Here is a 19,842-nt window from a genome sequence, read left to right as displayed (position 1 = left end):
CATATTATGTTTATTATTTGATATTTACAACATATCAATGTAAATGAATATGAAAATATACAAATGAAAATTGTAAGAATATCTCATAATTCATTGCCGGATCCGATAAGAGAAAGAAAATATAGTCATTCATCTTTATGATTGAAAATTTTTGTCTCTCTTACTCTATTTGTTAAACTTCAACATGAAACACAAAGTTACGAAGAAGAAGGATGTTTGACTCTTTTTCTACTTTTCTTAAACTTTTGATGTAAACTAGAAAGTTAAGAAGGAGAAGAAGTTTCAACTCTCTCGCTGTTTTTGTAGACTTTGATCGTGAACTAAAAATTTACAATATGGTCATGAAACTTCCACATGAACTAAAAATATTTATGAGAAGGATATGGAGATGCGAATTTTTTTTGAGAAATTTCATTGCTCCTCGTTATTCGAGAAATAGAAAAATCATTTTCAAGTTTGAATATATTCACTTAAAATTTGGGTTCTTCTACTCCATTTTTACTTATTTTTTAATTATAAATCTCTTTTTATCATTATTTTGATTCCCTTCCATCATTAATTAATAAATTTTTTCATTAAATAATAAACTATACTATTATACTTAAAATATGTAATGATATAGATACTAGGATATATATGTATATACATATATATAGACACACACACATACGAACTCAGTATTATAAAGAAGAAAGAAATTAAATTATAAATAAGAAAATTAGTTTTTTTTATTTTGAGTTTTCTTTTTAACATTAAAATTCAAATATATTTAAACATAATAATTATTTTAATTTTATTATATAAGAAGTTTGTTAGTCAGAAAAATAGTTTTTATACCATGAACAAAAGAAATCCTATATACCTTTATCCTACCTCCCACATGGGATAATTATATTCAGGCTGTATCCCCTCTATATCCCATTGTATCCTATCTTGAGCAAGAAATAAATACAGGATAAGATAAAATTTATCATATCTTGACCGCCAAACGTAGCTTTAATGCGAACCCTTAGCCTTCCTTTCCTAATAAGAGCGTAAGTGAATTAGCTTATGAATTTTACTTGATAATAATGTTCATACCCAATAGTTGACATAATTAATCTTTCTATAAGTTCAAGTTTTGCTCGACTCGATTGGTTGCATGAGGTAAACTATTTTCAAAAATGAAACTCGATGTCCTTAATCCAATTGTTTTCAGAATTCCAATCTTACTTAACTAGTTCCTCATTTTTTAACGTGAGAAATGACTTACCATTTTGGGTGATATAGGCTTTTCGAAAGTGTTGTTTAGATTACAAGGATTTGTTTACATTCTCTTCAAATCAAATGATAGATAGTGTAAATTTTCATACTTAGTGTAATTTTAGCGTAAAAAATTTGAGCTTCAATTCAAGCTTTAAGAATTTAGCAATTAGTATGCACTGGGGAATTCGATATGGAAGATGCGAATTCACTGGGGACATCTCCCTTAGTTTTCTTTCTACAACATTCCATAATCATTTTGTCCAATATGAAGTCTCATCCATGAGTCATTCAGGGAAATTTTGGACTTTTTATCTTATGGATTTTCAATTGGCTGAATTGCATTCTCTCAATAATTCTAATTAAATCCTTAATAAAGGTTTTAAAATGTTTGATGTCATCCTTCTCCTCCTCCTAAAAAAAAAAACAATTATTGTAATAGGGTCCCGAGACGTTCTTACCTTGATGCCTGCATCTGCATGGAACGTAGCCTTACTGGTAAGAACCAAAAGAGAAGCACTCTTTCGACATTTTGGCAATCCTATGAATTTGCTATTGACTCAAGCGAGCCTAAGTAATTGCTAGAAAAATACAAGGTGCGTGGAAAGGTTCTCTACAAGTAGAGCCTTCCAACATGGGCCTGTGCAATGTGCAATATACAGGAACAAGATGTGCACCAGTCAACATACTTGAATACAGTCTATTACAGGAGACAAGCATACACTTGGTTTTAACGGAAAGGTCAACATTTGTATACTCTATTGCTTAGCAAACGGACTTCATTACTGTTGGGAAGAACAGAACAAACAAGTATGAGAATAAGCCCCAGGCACAGGGGTACACGGTCTAGCCATTTCAGGGCGAAACTGGAGATGAACACTCCAGATATTTACGATTTACTCCACTCGAAAGCAATGACTCTGTTAAAAGTAGTAGACAAGCTTGCTTAACTCTCGAAATCTGCAAGTCTTCAAGCATTGTCATGTTAAATTGGTCGGTTTGGGTACAGGCCCGGCTCATCCGACTCATGCACACTCACAAAGGCATCAGATTTTTGTTGAATCTCAATCATTTATGCGGCACAACCCACATCATCTAATGGTCGGGATTGTATCTGGTCCCTATTCGTCCAAAAGAACCAACTTTGACAGTAGTGTCTAATTTTCTCACATGCCTTGCAATCAGCGGACAAGAATTTATAGGTCAAAATGGAGAGCTTCAAGAAAGGAGCTGAAATGCAAACGATATTTCAGCAGGCAGTAAAAGTGAACACATTGCAGATTTACTTGGAGCACACCGAGCTCCTCATTACTAAATTGCAAACATGCCTGACAATCAATCTGGATAGATGAATTACGCAGCTCACCAACTTCAAGTTCTAAATACATATTCAGATGGACACCATCCTTTTGGGAAGATACTAAACGCAGACGTAGTAATCCACTACGCATCCAGAGCCATGAACAAGTTCTGCTTGCGAGCATGCTCGGGTATGAGTCTGCTTATCATCTCGAGTGGCATGCCCGAGAGCTCTGTCCAAAAGGAAATCACAGTAAGTGTACTTCCATTGATGACAAAAATAGGAAAAGAAACTGTTATCGTGACAAACAGCGATTTGTCAGAGTCTTTATTCTCTATAACGACATTACATGCTCATTACAAAGAGGCAGAAATAGGAACAAACCTTGGGGCTTAAAGTTAAACAGGGGAGGAAGAGGGCGGCCACTGGGAAGGCGAGTATTTGGGTCCCTCAATTCATCGAAAAAAGGGTGGACACAGGCTTCCAACTATGCAATTGCAGAAAGAAACGGCACAACCATTGAGTAATATTTCCACCGAGTATCAAGAGAAAAGGAGAAAAAACTTTGATCTTACAGCAGTGCAACGCAGGTTTGGAGAATACTGGAAAAACCTACAAACCAGGTCGACTGCTTCAGGGGGTAGACGTTTCTGAAAAACCTGGAGGGGAAACAGCGTCAACCTCTACAGCAGAAACTAATTATACACTAGAATTACATGTCTGTTTACCTACAGTTCAAAAAAGAAAAATAATCAAAATGACAAAGTCTTAGAGAAATGCATATATTTCAAATGAAACAGACATTTCAAGCAGTGTCTAGTTTCTCCTTACATAGCGCCTTATCTTCCTTTAGTGCATCATTCTATTTCATTTTTATTTTAAGCAACAAATAGGGCACAAACATCCCACAACCTAGATGGTAAAGGATGTTTAAGAGGAATGGCACCATTTTCCCCAAAATCCAGTAAGGTAACTGACAACTTCCAATGAGCATGCAGCATCACATTTGTAAAAATGGCAAGCCAAATAAAAAAAGAATCACTTCAACAATAACAAATTAGGACCATCCAAGGCTTCTAGAATATCAAGCAACCACTAAAAACTATTTTTGCAAATGAGGCTTTGTAATCATCGTAAGCACAGTATACAACCCACTGTCAAACAAAATCCGTACCTTATGCCACGGATGAGGCTTTATTTGTGGAAATTTGAATTCAGTGTAGTTTGGGTTCATGCATTTTATCTCCTCCCTGGTTGGCGTACCCAACACCTGGTAACAAATTTTTTATTGATGAAAGGAAAGATAGGAGGATGAGATACAGGCACAAATATTTATTCTGAAACACGCAGGCATGCAAAAAACTCTTTCACATAAAATGAAAAGACGTTTGAACATATACTGACATATCATCTCTCAGATGAGTTTGCTTGGCGATAATAGTTTTGTGATTTCTGTCAGTGGAGTCTAAATTCTTCCATACCAAACCTTAACAAAGCTCTATTTTCTCTACATCAAAGACAAGATGAGGTTCACTTGAGCAACTGGGAGTTTTGTTCTCGACATAGGTAATAGATGTCCTTCAATCTTTCACCTTAAAAATAAAAGGCACGAGAAGTAAGTTGAAATTGTACATCATTCGACTTTAAACAGGATCTTTCCGTACATTCACCCGAAACTCAAATTAATTGGAATCATTTATCCTGACTTACCTATGGGCCTCAGTTACCAAAAATTCTATTTCAGACATCCAAGATGGCTAGAATTTTAGTTTAAAAAGTTGACAATGCAGCCAAATAGGATGGTTCATAATCATAACCCCATGAGTAGATATTTCACCTTGATGATCTCAACTAATTGATCGACTCCACTTTCTCCCGGAAACAGGGGCTGCCAAAAGCTTAATTAGCAAGATATTGGATGAATAAGATTAATTGTTAGTCTCAAAAGATGCTCATGCATGATACACATCTACCTGACCGAGAAGTAGTTCAGCCATCACACAACCTGCAGACCATATGTCTATCGCAGTTGTATACTCAGTTGCACCGAATATGAGTTCTGGAGCACGGTAATATCTTGAGCAAATATAAGAAACATTTGGTTCTCCTTTCACCTGAAGAAAATGGAAGCTTCAGCCGCAAAATCAATACTTCAAGGGAAATTACAAGAAACTTTTGTTTTGGATAAGTTAGAAACTACACAAGTTGAAAATTACCAGAACTTTTGCACTACCAAAGTCACAAAGCTTCAATTGATGTGTGTGTGGATTCACCTGAGAAGGAGCAATATCATTTTAATATGGAGGAACTGTGGTCACTATTTCCCTATGATACAACTACAAAGCCCTCTTACAATCTGGAGCAAATAAAGTAAGGGAATGAGTCACAATCACTAATCGCAAGAACCTAAACTGAAGCATAAAGTTGCTATAGAAGAACTCAAAAATCATTGACCAGAAGAACAGACTAAAATCACATAGCAGGACATAAAATTCATTCATATCAAAACCTTCAGCATCAATAACATCATTTAGGGGTAATTCCATAGGAAGCACATGGAAATTGTGGATGATCTCCAATCCCATCACTTGGATCATAAACTTGGGAAAAGCATTCTTTTGTTCCTAGTATCAAGCAAGCCACCTTTATTGTTCCCTATACTTTAGGCAAGTTCTTATTTTCATTTCTGCACTACATAGTTTTTCATTTTAGTCCAACCTAACTCGCTAATGATTTTGCTCAACTGTTTTCCATCTGTCTGTGGCTAGAACATAGAGGAACGCCTGTTTGCATAGGAACTAAACCATTGGCAAAATGGTTCGTGAGGAACTATGATGAAAAAGTGCACAAAAACCTAAATGGAAACTCACCTAGAGTAAAAGAATAAATAGTATGATTTGCTAACATATTTTCACAATCAAATACCTAACTCTCAGTTTTTAGAATGTTATTAGTACACAAAATAGAGTACATAACGAGAATGTAGTAGAAAGAACTTGAAAGCACCAATGCACACTATGCCAATCTTATAATCATCATACTCCAAGAGCTTATTTACACTCAGATCAGAGAGAGAGAGAGAGAGAATTATAAGGGTCTCACAAGTAAATTCTGAGGCTTGATATCCCGGTGACAAATGCCAATGCAACCATGTAGGTATGCAAGCGCCCTGCAGATCTGCAGAATATTGAAATAACAAAAGCATAACTTTTACATTGCAGTAAATCATGAAGCTTCAGAGATGCACAAATGTAAAGCTGTGAGGACATAGGACTGGCCATCTCATTCAGTAAGTAAATTTCTTCCAGCAAATCAGGAATATATAGTAAGATCATGGAAACCAACCACCCCCAAGAAAAAGAAGAAAAAAAAAAAAACAAAGGTAACATGCCAAAAACATTAATGAAACAGAAAAAGCCATGATAAAAGTGGTTTTAAACAGAAGAATTTGAAGGCAACATCCTACACATTTGATAGCACTCAGCTAATTGGAGCCAACCTCAAGTTATTTGCTTATGGATTCCATTCAACACATTCGCTTTATGAAGCTGTGAATTGTAAACCACCCAGAAATCAGATTTTAGGCAAAGAAATTATCACCACCTACTTGGTAAGTATAGAGTTTAACATATATCAAGGGCATCCGCTGGTTCGTCCTGCTGTACTGCTTTGCCACACGATTAATAGTTTCAGGAACAAATTCAAGCACAAGATTTAAATACAGCTCTTCCTTGTCTGTAGTTGAGAAGAAACAGTGCTTGAGGGCCACGATATTTGGATGGTCCAGCATTTGCATAATCTGTAATTCCCGATTCTTGTAGCGCTTGTCTTGGAGAACTTTCTTTATAGCAAAAATTTCACCACTTTCTCTACACTTTGCCTGGAACGACAGCCAAAACCATCTCAATTACACCGGTCCATGAAAAAAAGATTAAATGATGATTTCCAATTATACATGACTACATAAATGGTTAGAAGACACTCGAGAGATTAAGCATATGTACCTGAAAAACGACACCAAAAGAACCTGTTCCAACCACATGCTCTGCAATATAACTGACTCTCTGCCAAATAATGAGAAATAATAGCCATAATGTCATAACCACATGAGTTGCACAAAATTCTACCAAATAATTTGGAATTCAAGCCTCATTCCCTCAAACCTGCCTAGATTGACCATTTCGACCACCAATTGTCGTTCTTATTATATGCCCTGTTTCAGCGCCTACACCATCTATGATGTCTGGTTCACTGTCCTGCAAGAGATGCAATAATAAGGAGAGATTGGTAAGAACTCTTACCAAAATAAATTACCCAGCAATTTGTATTTGTGGAAAATAGTTTTTCCTCAAACATATGAATTCAGGCTCTCTTTTCTACAAATTCAATTTCAAGACGGAAAATGGAGAGAGAAAAAAACACTCTCATTCAAACCCCAACCATTACATCTCAGACTTCAAATAAAATAGAAAAGGTTCAATATAATCTCATATTGAGTAGCTGTGACTATAGGAAAGATTTTGGTCAAACATGAAAAAATTCCTATGTCAATTGTGGGTTTGGGTTTTTAGGCATAGCATGTAATTTTGTGCACGTAAAATGACTCTTACCCAAAGCTTAATGATCTTGTTTGGTAGACATTTAATGTGCATGAATAGACATGTATAGAACAAGAAAAGCAATGGCAGAAGCTATTTATTGCGAAACCAAATCAAGCGATGAATAGCTAACAGGAAATTCTCAATTAATTTGACTTGGTTCAATTCTTATGATCCGGTTGTGAACAAGTGGTAGAGGTAATGCTAGAGAAGTGGAGGATTTAATAGTATGGATGAAAGCGGTGACAGTGTGGGTGGCGTGGAGTTTGAGGTGGCGGCAGCCAGACTGAAAATTTGGATAACCAATCAAAGTCCTACAAGTTGCTAACATCCTCTGCTGAAGCGAACCGATACCAAGTCGTTACGTACGAGAGCTAACAAAAGAAGCGAAAACCAGATAAAGGATGCAAGACGTACTCTACCCTCATCATGTTCCACCCGATCTTGCAATCTCATTTCAAGCATTTCTCTACCAAGCCAGTCAACAGAACTGGATGAATTGCTGAAGGCATGAATGGATCTGGAACTGCCGACTCCTCCATTCCCACGGTTAGCAGAAGCCATGTATGTATCTGGGGATAGTCAAAAATAGTAGTTCTTGCTAGCATCATAACTATCCATTGCCCTGCCCCTCAATCATAACTTCTTAGTTAAAAACATGAAAAGTCAACAATGGGAAGGGATAAAAAAAGGTAATCAAGTAACTGCAGTTCATGCAGGCAAAAAAGCAAAGAAAATATCATTCCCAGAAGCTAGAAAAAACAAATAGAGCGCCTTTAGTAGGAAGGCCAAGAGGAGTAGAGAAGCATCCTCAGGACCAAGGTAGATGACAATCTCTCTTCCCACTTTTTACCCCTTTCGGTCAAGATGCGCTTAAGGAGAGTTGCTCTTTCAGAATTTACATGCCAAAGAGAAGAAACAGCAACTGACTTAACCAGCTCCTGAAATTGGCAGCACATACAAACTTATTGGGAGATGATGTGTATTGCCCTTCATATAATTGCCCCATCCAAAATTATGCTAAAGATCCATTCGAGGCAGGCAGTTTACATTATCAAATGAAAATCCTAAGAGCAATGGTTCATGCGCCACCCAATTAACTTATCCAGTACTTGACAAATTTGAGCAGGTCAAACCATCTTGGGTAGCGAGACGAAGAAAGTTCTCTCCCAGAAAGAAAATCAACATTAATTGTTTTCAAATTCACAGCAATCCCTATTTCACGTAATTAAGCCCCACGATTGCAATGCTGCGTCTTGCAGTTAGATATAAACAAAGGCACTAGCGTTCCCAAATTTCTATTGGGTGGGTGCATCTAGCCGCGTTAGGGGAAGGATAAGCAATTACGGGTTAGAACTGAGAAGAGAAAAGACTTTATGAGCGCAAAACAACGGAAAGATCTATCCTGAAACAAAGCGAATTAAGAGTTGGAGGTGATCAGGATAACGGCTAGACATTCTTACGAACAAAAGCCCAAAATATTAAAGGCTCCAACTCCAAGAATGCTGTCGACAAGATAAAAATGCAAGCCTAGAATTGAAATGGGAAAGAATCTCACGGATTCTCACAGAAACCGGCCCAAACGTAACAGGGTTCGAAGTACTGAAGAGCTCGAAGGGATCCAGCATTTCGAATGTTTTCAGTCCAGCGTACCGGCGAGAATTAACTAGTGGGCAATAGTGGTAGCAAGGCGACACTGGTTCTCATCACGATGCAGGAAGCGGAAGCGGAAGAACAAGATCATGTCCGCAAGACCAAACTAGGAAGGGTTAAAAACAGCAAAAGACGAGTGACGGGAGAAGCAGGGAAACGGCGACGGGATCGAGAGGACGATCAATCAATCGACGAAATCAAACAAAGCGAGGAGCCAAAATTGGGCAAACAAGAGAAGCTAATCTAATCGAAGAGAGCATTACGCGCGCACAGAGAAGAAGAAGAAGAAGAAGTAGTAGCAGTAGTACCTGGGAAGGGGAGCATCAGCAGAGGAGGAGAGGCAGGAACGAGATTCGATGAGGCATTTGAAAAGGGTCTTCCGATTTCATCAAAATGGTCAAAGTGAAAAGGAGCAAGGAGAGATAGAGAGGGCTGAGGCCACTGACTGACTCACTGACTCACTGAACGACAGACACCAGATCTGATTCTTACACTTTCCATTTTTACAATTTTTGCTTCGCCTTCCATTTTGACTCATTTGGGTCGACCAGTTGATTTTATATGATGTAGAGAAATCCAAAAGGGCGCACATCCTATACAGTCTAGCACTAGTAGTAGTAGCAGCCTGCTTTGATTTGGAGAGGCGTGCCCTCGTCGTATAAGTAAAATAATGCATTTTTAGATACAGCTTTTTGATTTTACTGGATGAGAAAAAAGGGGTTAAAAGAAAAGTGATAAAGGCAAAAAAGGTCATCATATCCACAAACAATGCGCACTAAAGTTAGGAAATGTTGGATGCTTGACATCGGCAGCATCACAACTTTCTCAAATTGTTGCATATCCTTATCCTCCTCAATATTTGATACCCGTCTATGGCAATTACATTCGTTTCCGGGAAAGTAGGGTGCCCCTCTGGCGACGAAAAGGAAAAGGAAAAGGAAAAGAAAAAAAATCCAAATCGAATTGAGTGGGATTTGCTCTATATCTCAAGAGATCAGATATGGCAAAGCATCGCGGTCCCCCAACTACGACGTGAGGGTGGTCCTCCCTTCTGAAAGGGTTGGCTTACCATCACGTCGCCATCCATGTTTTGCATCTTGCATCTCTCACCCTAACTCTCGCTCTCACTCACTCTCCCTCGCCCAAATGACGACTACGTCTCGCACGCTCTCAAAGCACCTCCGCTGCAAGAAAAGGAATTCCCCCACTCTTTTGATTCCTCCAACATCGGCAACATGGCCAATGTCTCACTATCTGATTTTTTTTTTTTTTTTCCTTTTTTCAGGTTCACAGCAGAATTGAAAAAACCAGTGTAAAGCACAAAAGGGCGGTCGTAACCACATGCAACACCCAAAACAATAAAAACTCCAAAACAAAGTGCCATCCGATATCCAACTCCATATCAACATTCTCCACATAGACAACATTTCGAGGATACAATTCGAAAGAGCATCCCCCGACATATATCTTTCTCTATTCGACAAGAACCCCAATTAAGAAAGCCATTAAACAAAATGGGCTAGAGCAACTACACACCATAACTAGAGTATGACATTCTGCCCAACAAAGATGTACAACTGACAAGAGCAGAGGCAGTAACACCATTTGCTCCGCATTCGTATTTACAGTCCAACCAAGAACCTTATCCTATGAGCTAAAATATCACGCTCCCCTCATTAGAGTCGATGGCAAGAATGTTATCTGTAGCTCCTTCAGCAATGGTAAGAATCCCTCCGAAAGATACTGGGATAGGATCTGTTGTAACTTATGTACGTTCCTAGGTGACGATATCTTTCTCCTTCTCTTTCCAACTAATCCAAATCAGCCTTGCGTAGTAATAATCCAGGTTATTCAACTCACCCACCCAACTGTTAATTACAACAACATCTCCATCCTCCCCCCTTCGAGCCGTACCAACCAACAGTTTCTTCGCGAGAAACCATTTTTGCTGCCAAAGCCTTTTCCACTCTGACCACCTGTCCAGCAAAAGAGACGAGCCTCCAGCCACTAGCGGATATGCGTGATCAATTTCACAATACACCAAGCATTTCACTGCAACATAAGAACAAGAGCAACCTAAGACAACAGATTAACATTACCCAGAAGATACTGAAGCTTTCACACAGCTATTGTAGAGGAACAACCAATATAAACAAGCAAGTCCACCTCCACTGGATCGCCTTTGCTTGCAACATATCACACAAACAGAATCACTCTTTACATGCATCTTCTAAGAGAATTCAAGCCCTAATAAACTGTGGCAGAGCAATAGATGGAAAGGACATACCATAACCATATCAGCTGAACCAGCAACCATAACATTAAAATATGATCTATAGAACTAAGCAAAAGTCTAGTTCTTATCCATACAAGCATTCTCCTCCTATACTACTGACAAGAAGGAAAAAAGTTCCTTCAAAGTTCATCAACTCCTTCAGAAATGTATTGTGGAGTCATGCAGTATGAGACCACCAGCTTCAAAATGCACAGACAACATACAGTAATGTGAAATTAGGATTCAAACAACAAATACCTAGATAAGCTCCAACTCTAGCATAACCATGACAAAGCAAATATCCCACAGATTAAACCATGAAAAGAAAAAGAAATTGCCAACACAGATGATTCACTTCATAAAGCAGTAATAAACAGAAAAAAGAATCATCCTACACTAACAGACTTACCACTTTTCAGACACTAAGATCCGGAACTTGACTTTTGAACCCACACTTGCTTCTGCAAGGCCAAAAAAGGATATTCCTTAAGTTCGTGTTCTTTTCTGGAAGCAGGGCACTTATCTGATAGCATATGTTTATGCCCACGACCTATTGAATAATTGAAACAGAATAAGCAAATCAGAAAGCAAACTCAAGCACCTCATGGGAACTATAGCCAGAAGCACTTCCTCTTTTTGAAGACTTCAGTTCACTTGTAAGCGGTAAGCCATCATTATCTTTCCCACCCTGAGACGGTCCCCGGCGACCAACAGTTTTGCGGAAACCTGTATAAAATGGAAAAAATGATGTTGTGCTCTAGTAAGTAAATAATTACTGTAGTACATAAGTGCAGGAAAAAAAAATCTTCTTTCATGTCTGTGCATCAGAACTCAGAAGCATCCCAAATTTTCTTGCACACGGAATTCCGGGGGCAAACCAGTATCTAAATGCATGAAAAAGTGATGCACACTGATTTTTTATTGAGAAAAGCTACTGTCTTCTAAGCGCAATCCTGTATGGATTTCAGATAGAACGAGATGAAATAAGAACTGAAAATACTCAATATATCCAAAATGAGAATGAAATGTACGAAAATTAACTCAGTCGATTTGCACATGAAAACGATGGCTTTCAAATAGTGCAATGAGAACATGAGACTTTATGATCAAGATGGAGTTACAAGGTAAGCAAATCTGGAAGGACATCAGCGAAAACATTAAAGGAAGATCTGGAGTGCTTGGATCTTAAAGTGTTCCTGCACTGCTGTTAGTGTAGCTATTTTCTACTGGAGTGATTATACTCGAGGAAACGGGTAGCAGTAGATTGCGAATTTGAGTGTTTTTTAGGCTGATGCAACTGGCCCATACAAACAATAATTTGATCCCTCTTCTTTGTGAGAGCGTAGAGGTATGTTTAACAGCGCTTGTTCTTACTTTTCTGGTCTACAAATTACTTTGCAATATAGTAATAACGACAATCTCACAAGTCACAAGGACTCCAAGCAAAGGCCTATTGTCTTACCCTCTGGGGAATCTAAGGTTGAATGTGCAGCAGCAGCAGAGAACGATGAATCACTTGCATGGGATCCATCTAAACGACGGAGAGGAGCCCATACACCACGATCGGGCCTATCTTTATTTCTTGCACGTCTTTCCATCTTTTCACTACCAAAACCAGACAGGCCATTCCCATGGACCTTCTCATCAGGAGAACCATTTGTATCTTTTGAAACTGCTTGTACGCTCGGGGCTCGAGGAGGCCTCCTTTCTTTTCCTGGATGCAAAGTCTGTGTTTGAGTTTCAGATGGCACTCCTGATTGATTTTGGCGTGCATCTTTGTTCAAAAGTATGGTTCTAATTATCCGACTACCGTCATGCCGCTGTTTCTGCTTGTCAGTGGCCAAACCTATCACATCTTTTAGTTGACACTGCTCCTGCGATACACCACCAGGGACCTGCATCAAAATTAAATTCAATAAAAAACTGATTTCCAAACAGATGGGATAATTAAACTTCATGGTAACAAATGAACCATGTTCTGATGACTCAAATATCATTTACATAACCTGGAAAAGAAAATTACATCCTTATTTAGAGAAAATGGTTGAAATCACAGCAAGGGGACTTTGTCTCAAAAACGTATGTAAGAGAGAGAAACGAACATTTTGAACCCATCCCACGAACAACAGCGATAAAACCATAAAAAAGATTAACTTAAGAATCCAATAGATGATTGTCTAGAACAGGAAAAGGATGCCTTCATGATGGACAATGAAGATAAATAAGTTGATCGACTTGGAACAAGAGGAAGAAGAAGCTAACATGAGAAATTTCTCTCTCCTTCCCCTTCAAAAGCAAAATCTTCTTTTTCCCAGCACCAGCAATTCCAATTCCAATAGTCCCTAGAAACAAAGTCAGGAGAAAAAGTAAGTTTCCTATAGAATAAGCACCAACCATCTCAGATACAAAAACAAATAATCAAATTTCAAGTGTTACAGCTAATGGAAGTGCATCATTAGATTTCTTTGAAAAATGACCGACATACCAAATAAATACACTAAAGAACACGTCAATGAAGGCACGTGGAACTTTTTGCTTCTGGAACAAAAATTTATGAATGAATAGAATCAATACGCCTCAGGTACACAGATACCGGAGGTATAAAAAGAAAAGAAAAGGTTCCATACAAAGACAACAAGATACTCGAGCATCAAGCCAAAGATCTTCCAGAACCAATCTAGTTGGACCGTCCCAAGACACATCCCATACATGCCGAAGCGAATGTAACTATCGAGACACCAATGTCTGTAGTTCCAAACAATCAACTATCAGACCTGAAATCATGTTGGAAGCCCCAAGAGGAATACTTAGGTGTTGGACATTTTGCAGTGGGCCTAGACTTGATATCATCACATATCTACCATCAGCTTATGCACGACTCAGCTTCTCGCCTCAAATCCCCAGAAAAGTATATCAGAACCACACCCCACCGCCACTGAGAAACGGAAGACATCAACTACTCCAAGAGTAAAACCTCAAGAAAACATGGTCCCCTTATTTAACCAATGTTTAAAAATGAAAAAAAGAAGAAGAGTTTTTCACCATATGACTTGTGAACTTTGCCTTTAAAAGTGAAGACGCAGATTTGGCGTGTTCTAAATGATTTACTGCACATAGAAATGAAAAATATTTACATCTCTATTGGGGAAGACATGTTCCTACAAAACTATCCTCATATATGCCAACTAGTACAACTCCAAAAATGTTCTCAAGAATGGAAGATTGCATCTCCACTTAGTTCAGCCCCCCCTTCTCCTTCCCCGGAGCCACCCCCCCTTTTTCCAATTAGTTCTAGTATCGCTAAATGACTTCATATTTATCGCCACTTTCCTAGAACACAAACACAAAGGCCCAAAAGAAAAGGTTTTGATTGCAGCAGTGTCATAACAAATTGCACGAACATGAGTATCATCATCTGGGCCTCACCATTGTCATCTTCCGCTTGTCCAGCTCCACTTGCCACTACTGAAGGATTAGCTTTGTCAGAAAGTTGAGGATCATCTCGCTTGGAAGACAGAATGTAAGTGGACTTGTCTTTGCCACTACTGCCCCTCGAAGCATCTCTTAAAATATACTGCAAAAATTGCAGACAAATTCAGTTACGATTCTTCAGCAATGAACCTTGGCAGCAGTATGATAACTGTAGGTCTAACTGAGATTGTGAACTCCAAGGATCGCAAAGACAAAAAAATGCACCACTAAAGAGTTCCAGCTGAAAATGAATCGATCGTAACATCATATACCTCCAAAAGTTCCCAAACGAGGTTGCATAATTCATGATTAACATGGTCAGAATGGAGAAAAGAAAAACGTTACATCACACGCTTGCATTGACACTTCCCATTGATAACAATTCCCAATAAAATCTATTACATCAACTGTAAAGCTTCCCAACTAGCACGAGTGAGGACCATATCTACAAGCTCCGTTTCAATTTCAGATTCCTCAATTTTTTTTTCCACAAAAAGCATCACCAACTCAAATTTGACGTACTAAACATGCAGGACCAAGGTGTAACCAAAAAAAAAAAAAAAAAAGGCAATGCTACTCATTACAAAGTGATGACACTAAGAAGCCAAAAGATTTTCATGATCCTTTAAAAGGGACAATCACAAAGTTAGGTAATAGCCAGCAATTCAAAAAACCTAAGCTCGCCATCATCTTTTAAAAACAATCACCAGGAATCCACTGTTAAACAATGCCGCTCAACTCTATGAGAGAAAAAGATACACGTCTCAATCAGAACTCATCTCCCACTTTACAAATTATAAGACTGCTATGTTGAAAAACAATGCACAGCCATCAGTAACTACAAATGCAAATAAGGAAGTATGCAGATTAGAAATTCAGATCGACCAAAAGATCTGCAAAAGCAGCTCCATGCTAAAACATCTAAATAACACACACACACATATATATGTATGCATGTGCAACATGCCATAAACAGGAGTACCATTGCAGTAGAACTTTTTCTCTTTTCAGAATTTCGTTTCGATGGTGCAGAGCTAGAGCTTCCAGTGGACGATCTTCCACCTCTTCCACTCATTTTCTCATTAGCGATTGACCTCTGCCAACAAGCATGAAAGGACTATAAGAGAGTCTACTAAGAAATAGTGCTAGAAATTATGAAACAAAACATCCAAATCCAAGTGATAATAACAGTTGAAACTTTGCAAAAAAATAAATAATAAAAATAAGGGAAAAAACCACCAAAAACCCTGAACTATGTCAATCGTGACACATTTACCCCAAACTTTTATTCATGTGACACATTTACCCTAAACTTTTCCCTGTGACATCGAAAACCCTAAACTTATACCCGTGTGACATATTTACCCCAAAATATTTTTTTGTGACATCAAAAATCTTAAACTTATATCTATGTGACACATTTACCTCAAAATTTGAGATAAATGTGTCACATGCCTATAAGTTTGGAGTTTTTAGTATCACAATAAAAAGTTTGGGGTAAATGTGTCACACGAGCATAAGTTTGGGGTAAATGTGTCACATGCGTACAAGTTTAGGGTTTTTTGTGTCACAAAGAAAAGTTAAGGGTAAATATGTCACAACAAGCATAGTTTAGGGTTTTTGGTGGCTTTTTCCCTAAAAATAATGATAATAACCAATAGTGTTAAAATGTCTCAAAACTAATCAAGAATGGCAATGCAAATTAAGCAATTTATTCCGTTGATTAAAACCATGTATGAAAATGATAAATGTAGTCTTCCTATATTGTTACAGTCAACATAAGTACATCAGCACTCGACAATAATAAAGGGATTTCCTTTCTCTAGAAATACCAAGGTTGACGTAAGATGACAACACTTGCACAAAGATCCTACACTACAAATGAAATTGCCTACTCAACCAAAAATGAAAAATTTTAAAAAAAATAGCCCGAACAATAATTTGGAACTATATGCCTCCTTTTGGGGGCATCATGAGCCAAAATTGAAAGTTATGCTTATGAAACCAATTCAAGCTAAGGAACTTTTTTTGGAAGTGGGAGTAACTCCACCACCACCTCATGCTCTGTTATTCCAATCTTCGCAACAAGAAGGCACAAAGAGATCAAATTAAAAAACGACCTACTTAACATGACAACACGTCACTACATCCAAATCAAAGAACCTGTGACCGGTGTTTTTCGCACATTATATTAACTTCTCAAAAAATCATGTCCTTTTGACTTATCTTTTACTATATTGATCCTGAAAACAATAACTTCGAATCTCGAAAGCATTTCCAATCATTTATGGTCCTCATAGAATCCCAAGAGAATTCCGTTATCAAAATATATTTTCAATAACCCATTCTAAATGTAACTACAGCATCAGTAAAGTACCCGAGATCCACCCTTTGAAGCCCTCTTCTGGCGAACATAATCCATCAAAGGAGTCACTACAGGTGCTTCTTTTCCAATACCTACAAAAGTTGCACAAGAAAAGGGGGAAGTAAAATGAGGACTGCAGGCTGTACTGATCTCAAGAATTGTGCACCCATAACAGACAAGCAACAGTAAAACACTATGGAAAGTGAACTATACCAGATCGCTCCGCCTCACGTCTCTCCAATTGTATCTCTGCACTTGGAAGATTCTCAACTGGCTTTGCAATAAATTCAAGAAATTCCAAGTACTCAGGATCTGCAATATCAAGAGAGCTATAATGAATTAAAAGGTTAAAATGCCTGGTCAAAATGAATCCATCATTAGTTTCCCAATGATTCTACTTCAGTCAAACGAAGGATAATACCTTTCATAATGGTCCCTTCACGGCCATCTTTTTTAGATGTCAGTTTTGGCATACGTTGTGAAGGAGCATATTCGACTATAGTCCTGAACTGAGTACCTAACAAGAGAAAGTTTTAAATCAAACTCATGAAGAATCAAACATCAGAAGTTTCTAGAAGAAAGCTACATCAAGCGGTGGCTGATGTACAAAGTGCGCATATCAGAATGTGACGGGTCACAAGCAACTACGAGACATGTGAAGCCCATATGTTTGTCACAAAGGGTAAGTCAGGAAAATTGTAACGTAAAAAGCATGGCAAGTCAGGTACAGTCACCTCTAAAAAAAATAGAGCTCAATTATGAAACTAAAATTAAAGAAGCATGATTCGTGAAATAAAATAAAAATCTTCTACAGACACAAGAATGTATTTCATCAGATTGTCAAAGTTACCTTTCTCATTCACAAACACATGCCCCTCAAAAAACTCGGCAAATTCAATAACATCCTCAGGTCTCTTAAAATTGATGTAGGCTCTTGAATAGACCTGGTTCTTCAGGCTGCAAAACAAGTCGAGGAACCATTAAAGCAATGCGCAGCATCACAGCAGACACTTATTTTGCAAGTGTCAATAAAAAAACAATTCCTCACAACATCTCTCCACACATAACTACAAAAACAAAAGACAATTTTGTAGCATATTCTTTACAGTGTCAAACAGATTCTCAACTAACCCAGCGAGGAGATCTTTGAATAGTAAATTTCAAAGAAATGTAGAACCATCCCAGTTTGTTGGTGTTGGACCTGTTGGTGCATCAGTCAACTAGGAAATACAGGGTTTAGAGCTAAACAATGATTTCCAACTCTTTCTTGTCCTAGTCGTTTGTTGTTTAACTAGTAGTCATCGTATCTAGGATACCTAGGAATACTCCCTTGAGAATTATCAACATCCCCTTGAACCTTGCAATATGTTCTACTTCTTTTTCCCGAAAATGAAGCTTCTGGTTGAGGAGCAATCCTCAAAGTAAGATGAAGACGAAGAAATCTCAAAGACATAAAACTTAGTGAGGTCACTATCCGACAAGAGAGCTTAAAGGAAACCACCTCCAGCAAATGAGAACGCAGACACTACCCTTCTCTGGAGAAGTAGGGCAAAATCATCACAACCAAAATTTTCGACCCTTAACTTCATAGACAGACACGCCACAGTCAAACTGATAACAAACAAAAAGGGACTCAATTCTGCAATTGGAGTCATAGCCCAAAAGCGTCAACGGCACGCTCACTAGTGAATACAGAAATAACCAGAATTAACGAAAAATAAGAAACGAATCCCGACTCTATAACAGCTAAAACCTCGACAAGCACCCCATAAGCTTCTGTCATTGGATCCGCTGATCAATTGACGCATAATCTCGGTTCACCGAGCAAAGAGGCAAAGCGGCAACCAAACAAAAGGAAGCTGAGGCGAAGGAAGCTAATGCGAACACATAAAAAGTCCATACGCATAAGCATACCGAGGCGCAAAGCAGAAGGGAGAAAAGGCAGAAACCCTAACCTGCTCTTGCCGGGGCGGAAAGAGAACCAGTTGTAGCGGCCCCCGAACGCGGTATCGATCTGGTCCATGAGCATACCCTGCGTAATCGACGGCGGCAAGTGCCGTAGAACCACCTTGGTCCGATCCAAATGGCCTTTCATGCCCTCGATTGAAAACTGGTCCGACGAACTGGAAATTGAACCCTCGAAATCGGTCAGAGGAACGCCCAGAAAAAGGAAAATCACATCCGTGAGATCACATCTTGCTTGGCATGATCAAGCGCTCGGTGGGAAGAAGCGGTTCATGAGATCGGGATGGAGCAAGAAACCTCCATTCGAGGAATACCGAGTAAGCAACAGAGGAGGAGGAGGAGGAGAGAAAAGGAATGCGCAGGTGTGTAGGTATTATATATACGGTTGCGTTTTCGAGTATCTTAAGGTTCTCTTTCCTTAAATCCTACTGAAACTGAAAAATCGAAAATCCACAGGAAAATAAAGCGTGAAGCGTTGCCACGGGCAGAAACTGAAAACGGGGTACCGTTTTTGAGCGTGGGTGGTCGGTCCGTCAGCAATCGGCCCAGCCCGCGAACATTAGGCACCAACTGCTCATTATCAAATGTGTCAATAATTGACAACTTCATTGGCTGCTGAGTTTCTAGATTTTTATTTTGGTCCCAAAAAAAAAAAAAAAGAATTCCTAGAGTTTTATCAATATCATTGTCGAGGCGAAAACAACAATCGATTTTATCTCACCGACCGAGATAGCCCTTAATACATGTGAAGTCATCGAATTTGGACGTGATATTGACAAAAGGATTGCATTTATCGTTTGATGAAGATAGAATTGATTAATCGACGGTGCAAGTAAAAAACGATAGCCCACAAAAAAATACGATGAATTTTTAGAGAAATTACAACCGCTGAATCTTCTATTCTTAGATAATTAATTTTTTCTTTTTGTATTTTGATATATATTATTATAAATTAAAAGAGTGAATAAATGAC

The 19,842-nt window shown here is 38.4% G+C and overlaps 2 protein-coding genes and 1 long non-coding RNA gene across 10 annotated transcripts in view; 1 reads left to right on the top strand and 2 right to left on the bottom strand.

The window, feature by feature from the left end:
- Nucleotides 1-2,473: 2,473 nt before the first annotated feature.
- Nucleotides 2,474-19,842, bottom strand: part of LOC115747247 (shaggy-related protein kinase kappa) — a 33,485-nt gene continuing 16,116 nt past the window's right edge. The window contains exons 3-16 of one of the 6 annotated variants that reach the window (XM_030683312.2): nucleotides 9,104-9,234; nucleotides 7,813-7,824; nucleotides 7,558-7,723; nucleotides 6,706-6,798; nucleotides 6,547-6,606; nucleotides 6,150-6,422; nucleotides 5,645-5,719; nucleotides 4,759-4,815; nucleotides 4,516-4,656; nucleotides 4,380-4,430; nucleotides 3,717-3,812; nucleotides 3,118-3,201; nucleotides 2,927-3,029; nucleotides 2,474-2,774 (exon numbers count right to left, since the gene is read on the bottom strand). In XM_030683312.2, the coding sequence (XP_030539172.1) occupies nucleotides 2,686-2,774; nucleotides 2,927-3,029; nucleotides 3,118-3,201; nucleotides 3,717-3,812; nucleotides 4,380-4,430; nucleotides 4,516-4,656; nucleotides 4,759-4,815; nucleotides 5,645-5,719; nucleotides 6,150-6,422; nucleotides 6,547-6,606; nucleotides 6,706-6,798; nucleotides 7,558-7,723; nucleotides 7,813-7,824; nucleotides 9,104-9,117 (1,314 nt within the window). In that variant the 5' untranslated portion in view covers nucleotides 9,118-9,234 and the 3' untranslated portion in view covers nucleotides 2,474-2,685. Of the gene's footprint in view, nucleotides 2,775-2,926; nucleotides 3,030-3,117; nucleotides 3,202-3,716; nucleotides 3,813-4,379; nucleotides 4,431-4,515; nucleotides 4,657-4,758; nucleotides 4,816-5,644; nucleotides 5,720-6,149; nucleotides 6,423-6,546; nucleotides 6,607-6,705; nucleotides 6,799-7,557; nucleotides 7,783-7,812; nucleotides 7,825-8,440; nucleotides 8,461-9,101; nucleotides 9,235-19,842 lie in introns of those variants that run through there. The other 5 variants (XM_048272059.1, XM_048272060.1, XM_030683314.2 and 2 more) reach the window with 5 other exon arrangements.
- On the top strand, nucleotides 8,226-8,867 carry LOC115747259. Its single transcript, XR_004016102.2, has 2 exons — nucleotides 8,226-8,333; nucleotides 8,574-8,867. It is a non-coding gene; the product is annotated as an uncharacterized LOC115747259 (long non-coding RNA).
- LOC115747246 (regulator of nonsense transcripts UPF3) lies at nucleotides 10,156-19,244 on the bottom strand. 3 transcript variants are annotated; one of them, XR_007196804.1, is made up of 13 exons: nucleotides 18,860-19,244; nucleotides 17,755-17,861; nucleotides 17,326-17,421; nucleotides 17,118-17,216; nucleotides 16,917-16,996; nucleotides 15,522-15,635; nucleotides 14,495-14,642; nucleotides 13,331-13,410; nucleotides 12,531-12,963; nucleotides 11,670-11,794; nucleotides 11,478-11,529; nucleotides 10,960-11,048; nucleotides 10,156-10,845 (listed from the first exon to the last, which is right to left on the bottom strand). XR_007196804.1 is itself a non-coding variant. In XM_030683310.2 (12 exons), the coding sequence occupies exons 1-11, from the start codon at nucleotides 18,997-18,999 to the stop codon at nucleotides 11,491-11,493; spliced, it is 1,461 nt and encodes a 486-aa protein (XP_030539170.1). In that variant the 5' UTR covers nucleotides 19,000-19,243; the 3' UTR covers nucleotides 10,156-10,845; nucleotides 11,478-11,490. The 3 variants fall into 3 exon arrangements, 2 of the variants coding, with proteins under 2 accessions (XP_030539170.1, XP_030539171.1); XM_030683310.2 differs by lacking the exon at nucleotides 10,960-11,048 and having other exon boundaries at nucleotides 18,860-19,243; XM_030683311.2 differs by lacking the exon at nucleotides 10,960-11,048 and having other exon boundaries at nucleotides 12,531-12,942; nucleotides 18,860-19,243.

This window comes from Rhodamnia argentea, chromosome 11, assembly GCF_020921035.1.
Source record: "Rhodamnia argentea isolate NSW1041297 chromosome 11, ASM2092103v1, whole genome shotgun sequence".
Taxonomy (NCBI): Eukaryota; Viridiplantae; Streptophyta; class Magnoliopsida; order Myrtales; family Myrtaceae; genus Rhodamnia; species Rhodamnia argentea.
This window is presented reverse-complemented; position numbering and strand designations above follow the sequence as displayed.

What these genes read in the sequence shown, in the direction of transcription:
- LOC115747246 (XM_030683310.2), bottom strand. Translation starts at nt 18,999, where the DNA reads ATGAAAGGCCATTTGGATCGGACCAAGGTGGTTCTACGGCACTTGCCG. An exon ending in TGTGTTTGTGAATGAGAAAG is followed by an intron (nt 17,422 to 17,754) that starts GTAACTTTGACA and finishes TTCTCTTGTTAG; the next exon opens with GTACTCAGTTCAGGACTATA. An exon ending in AACCTTAGATTCCCCAGAGG is followed by an intron (nt 11,795 to 12,530) that starts GTAAGACAATAG and finishes CATTTTATACAG; the next exon opens with GTTTCCGCAAAACTGTTGGT.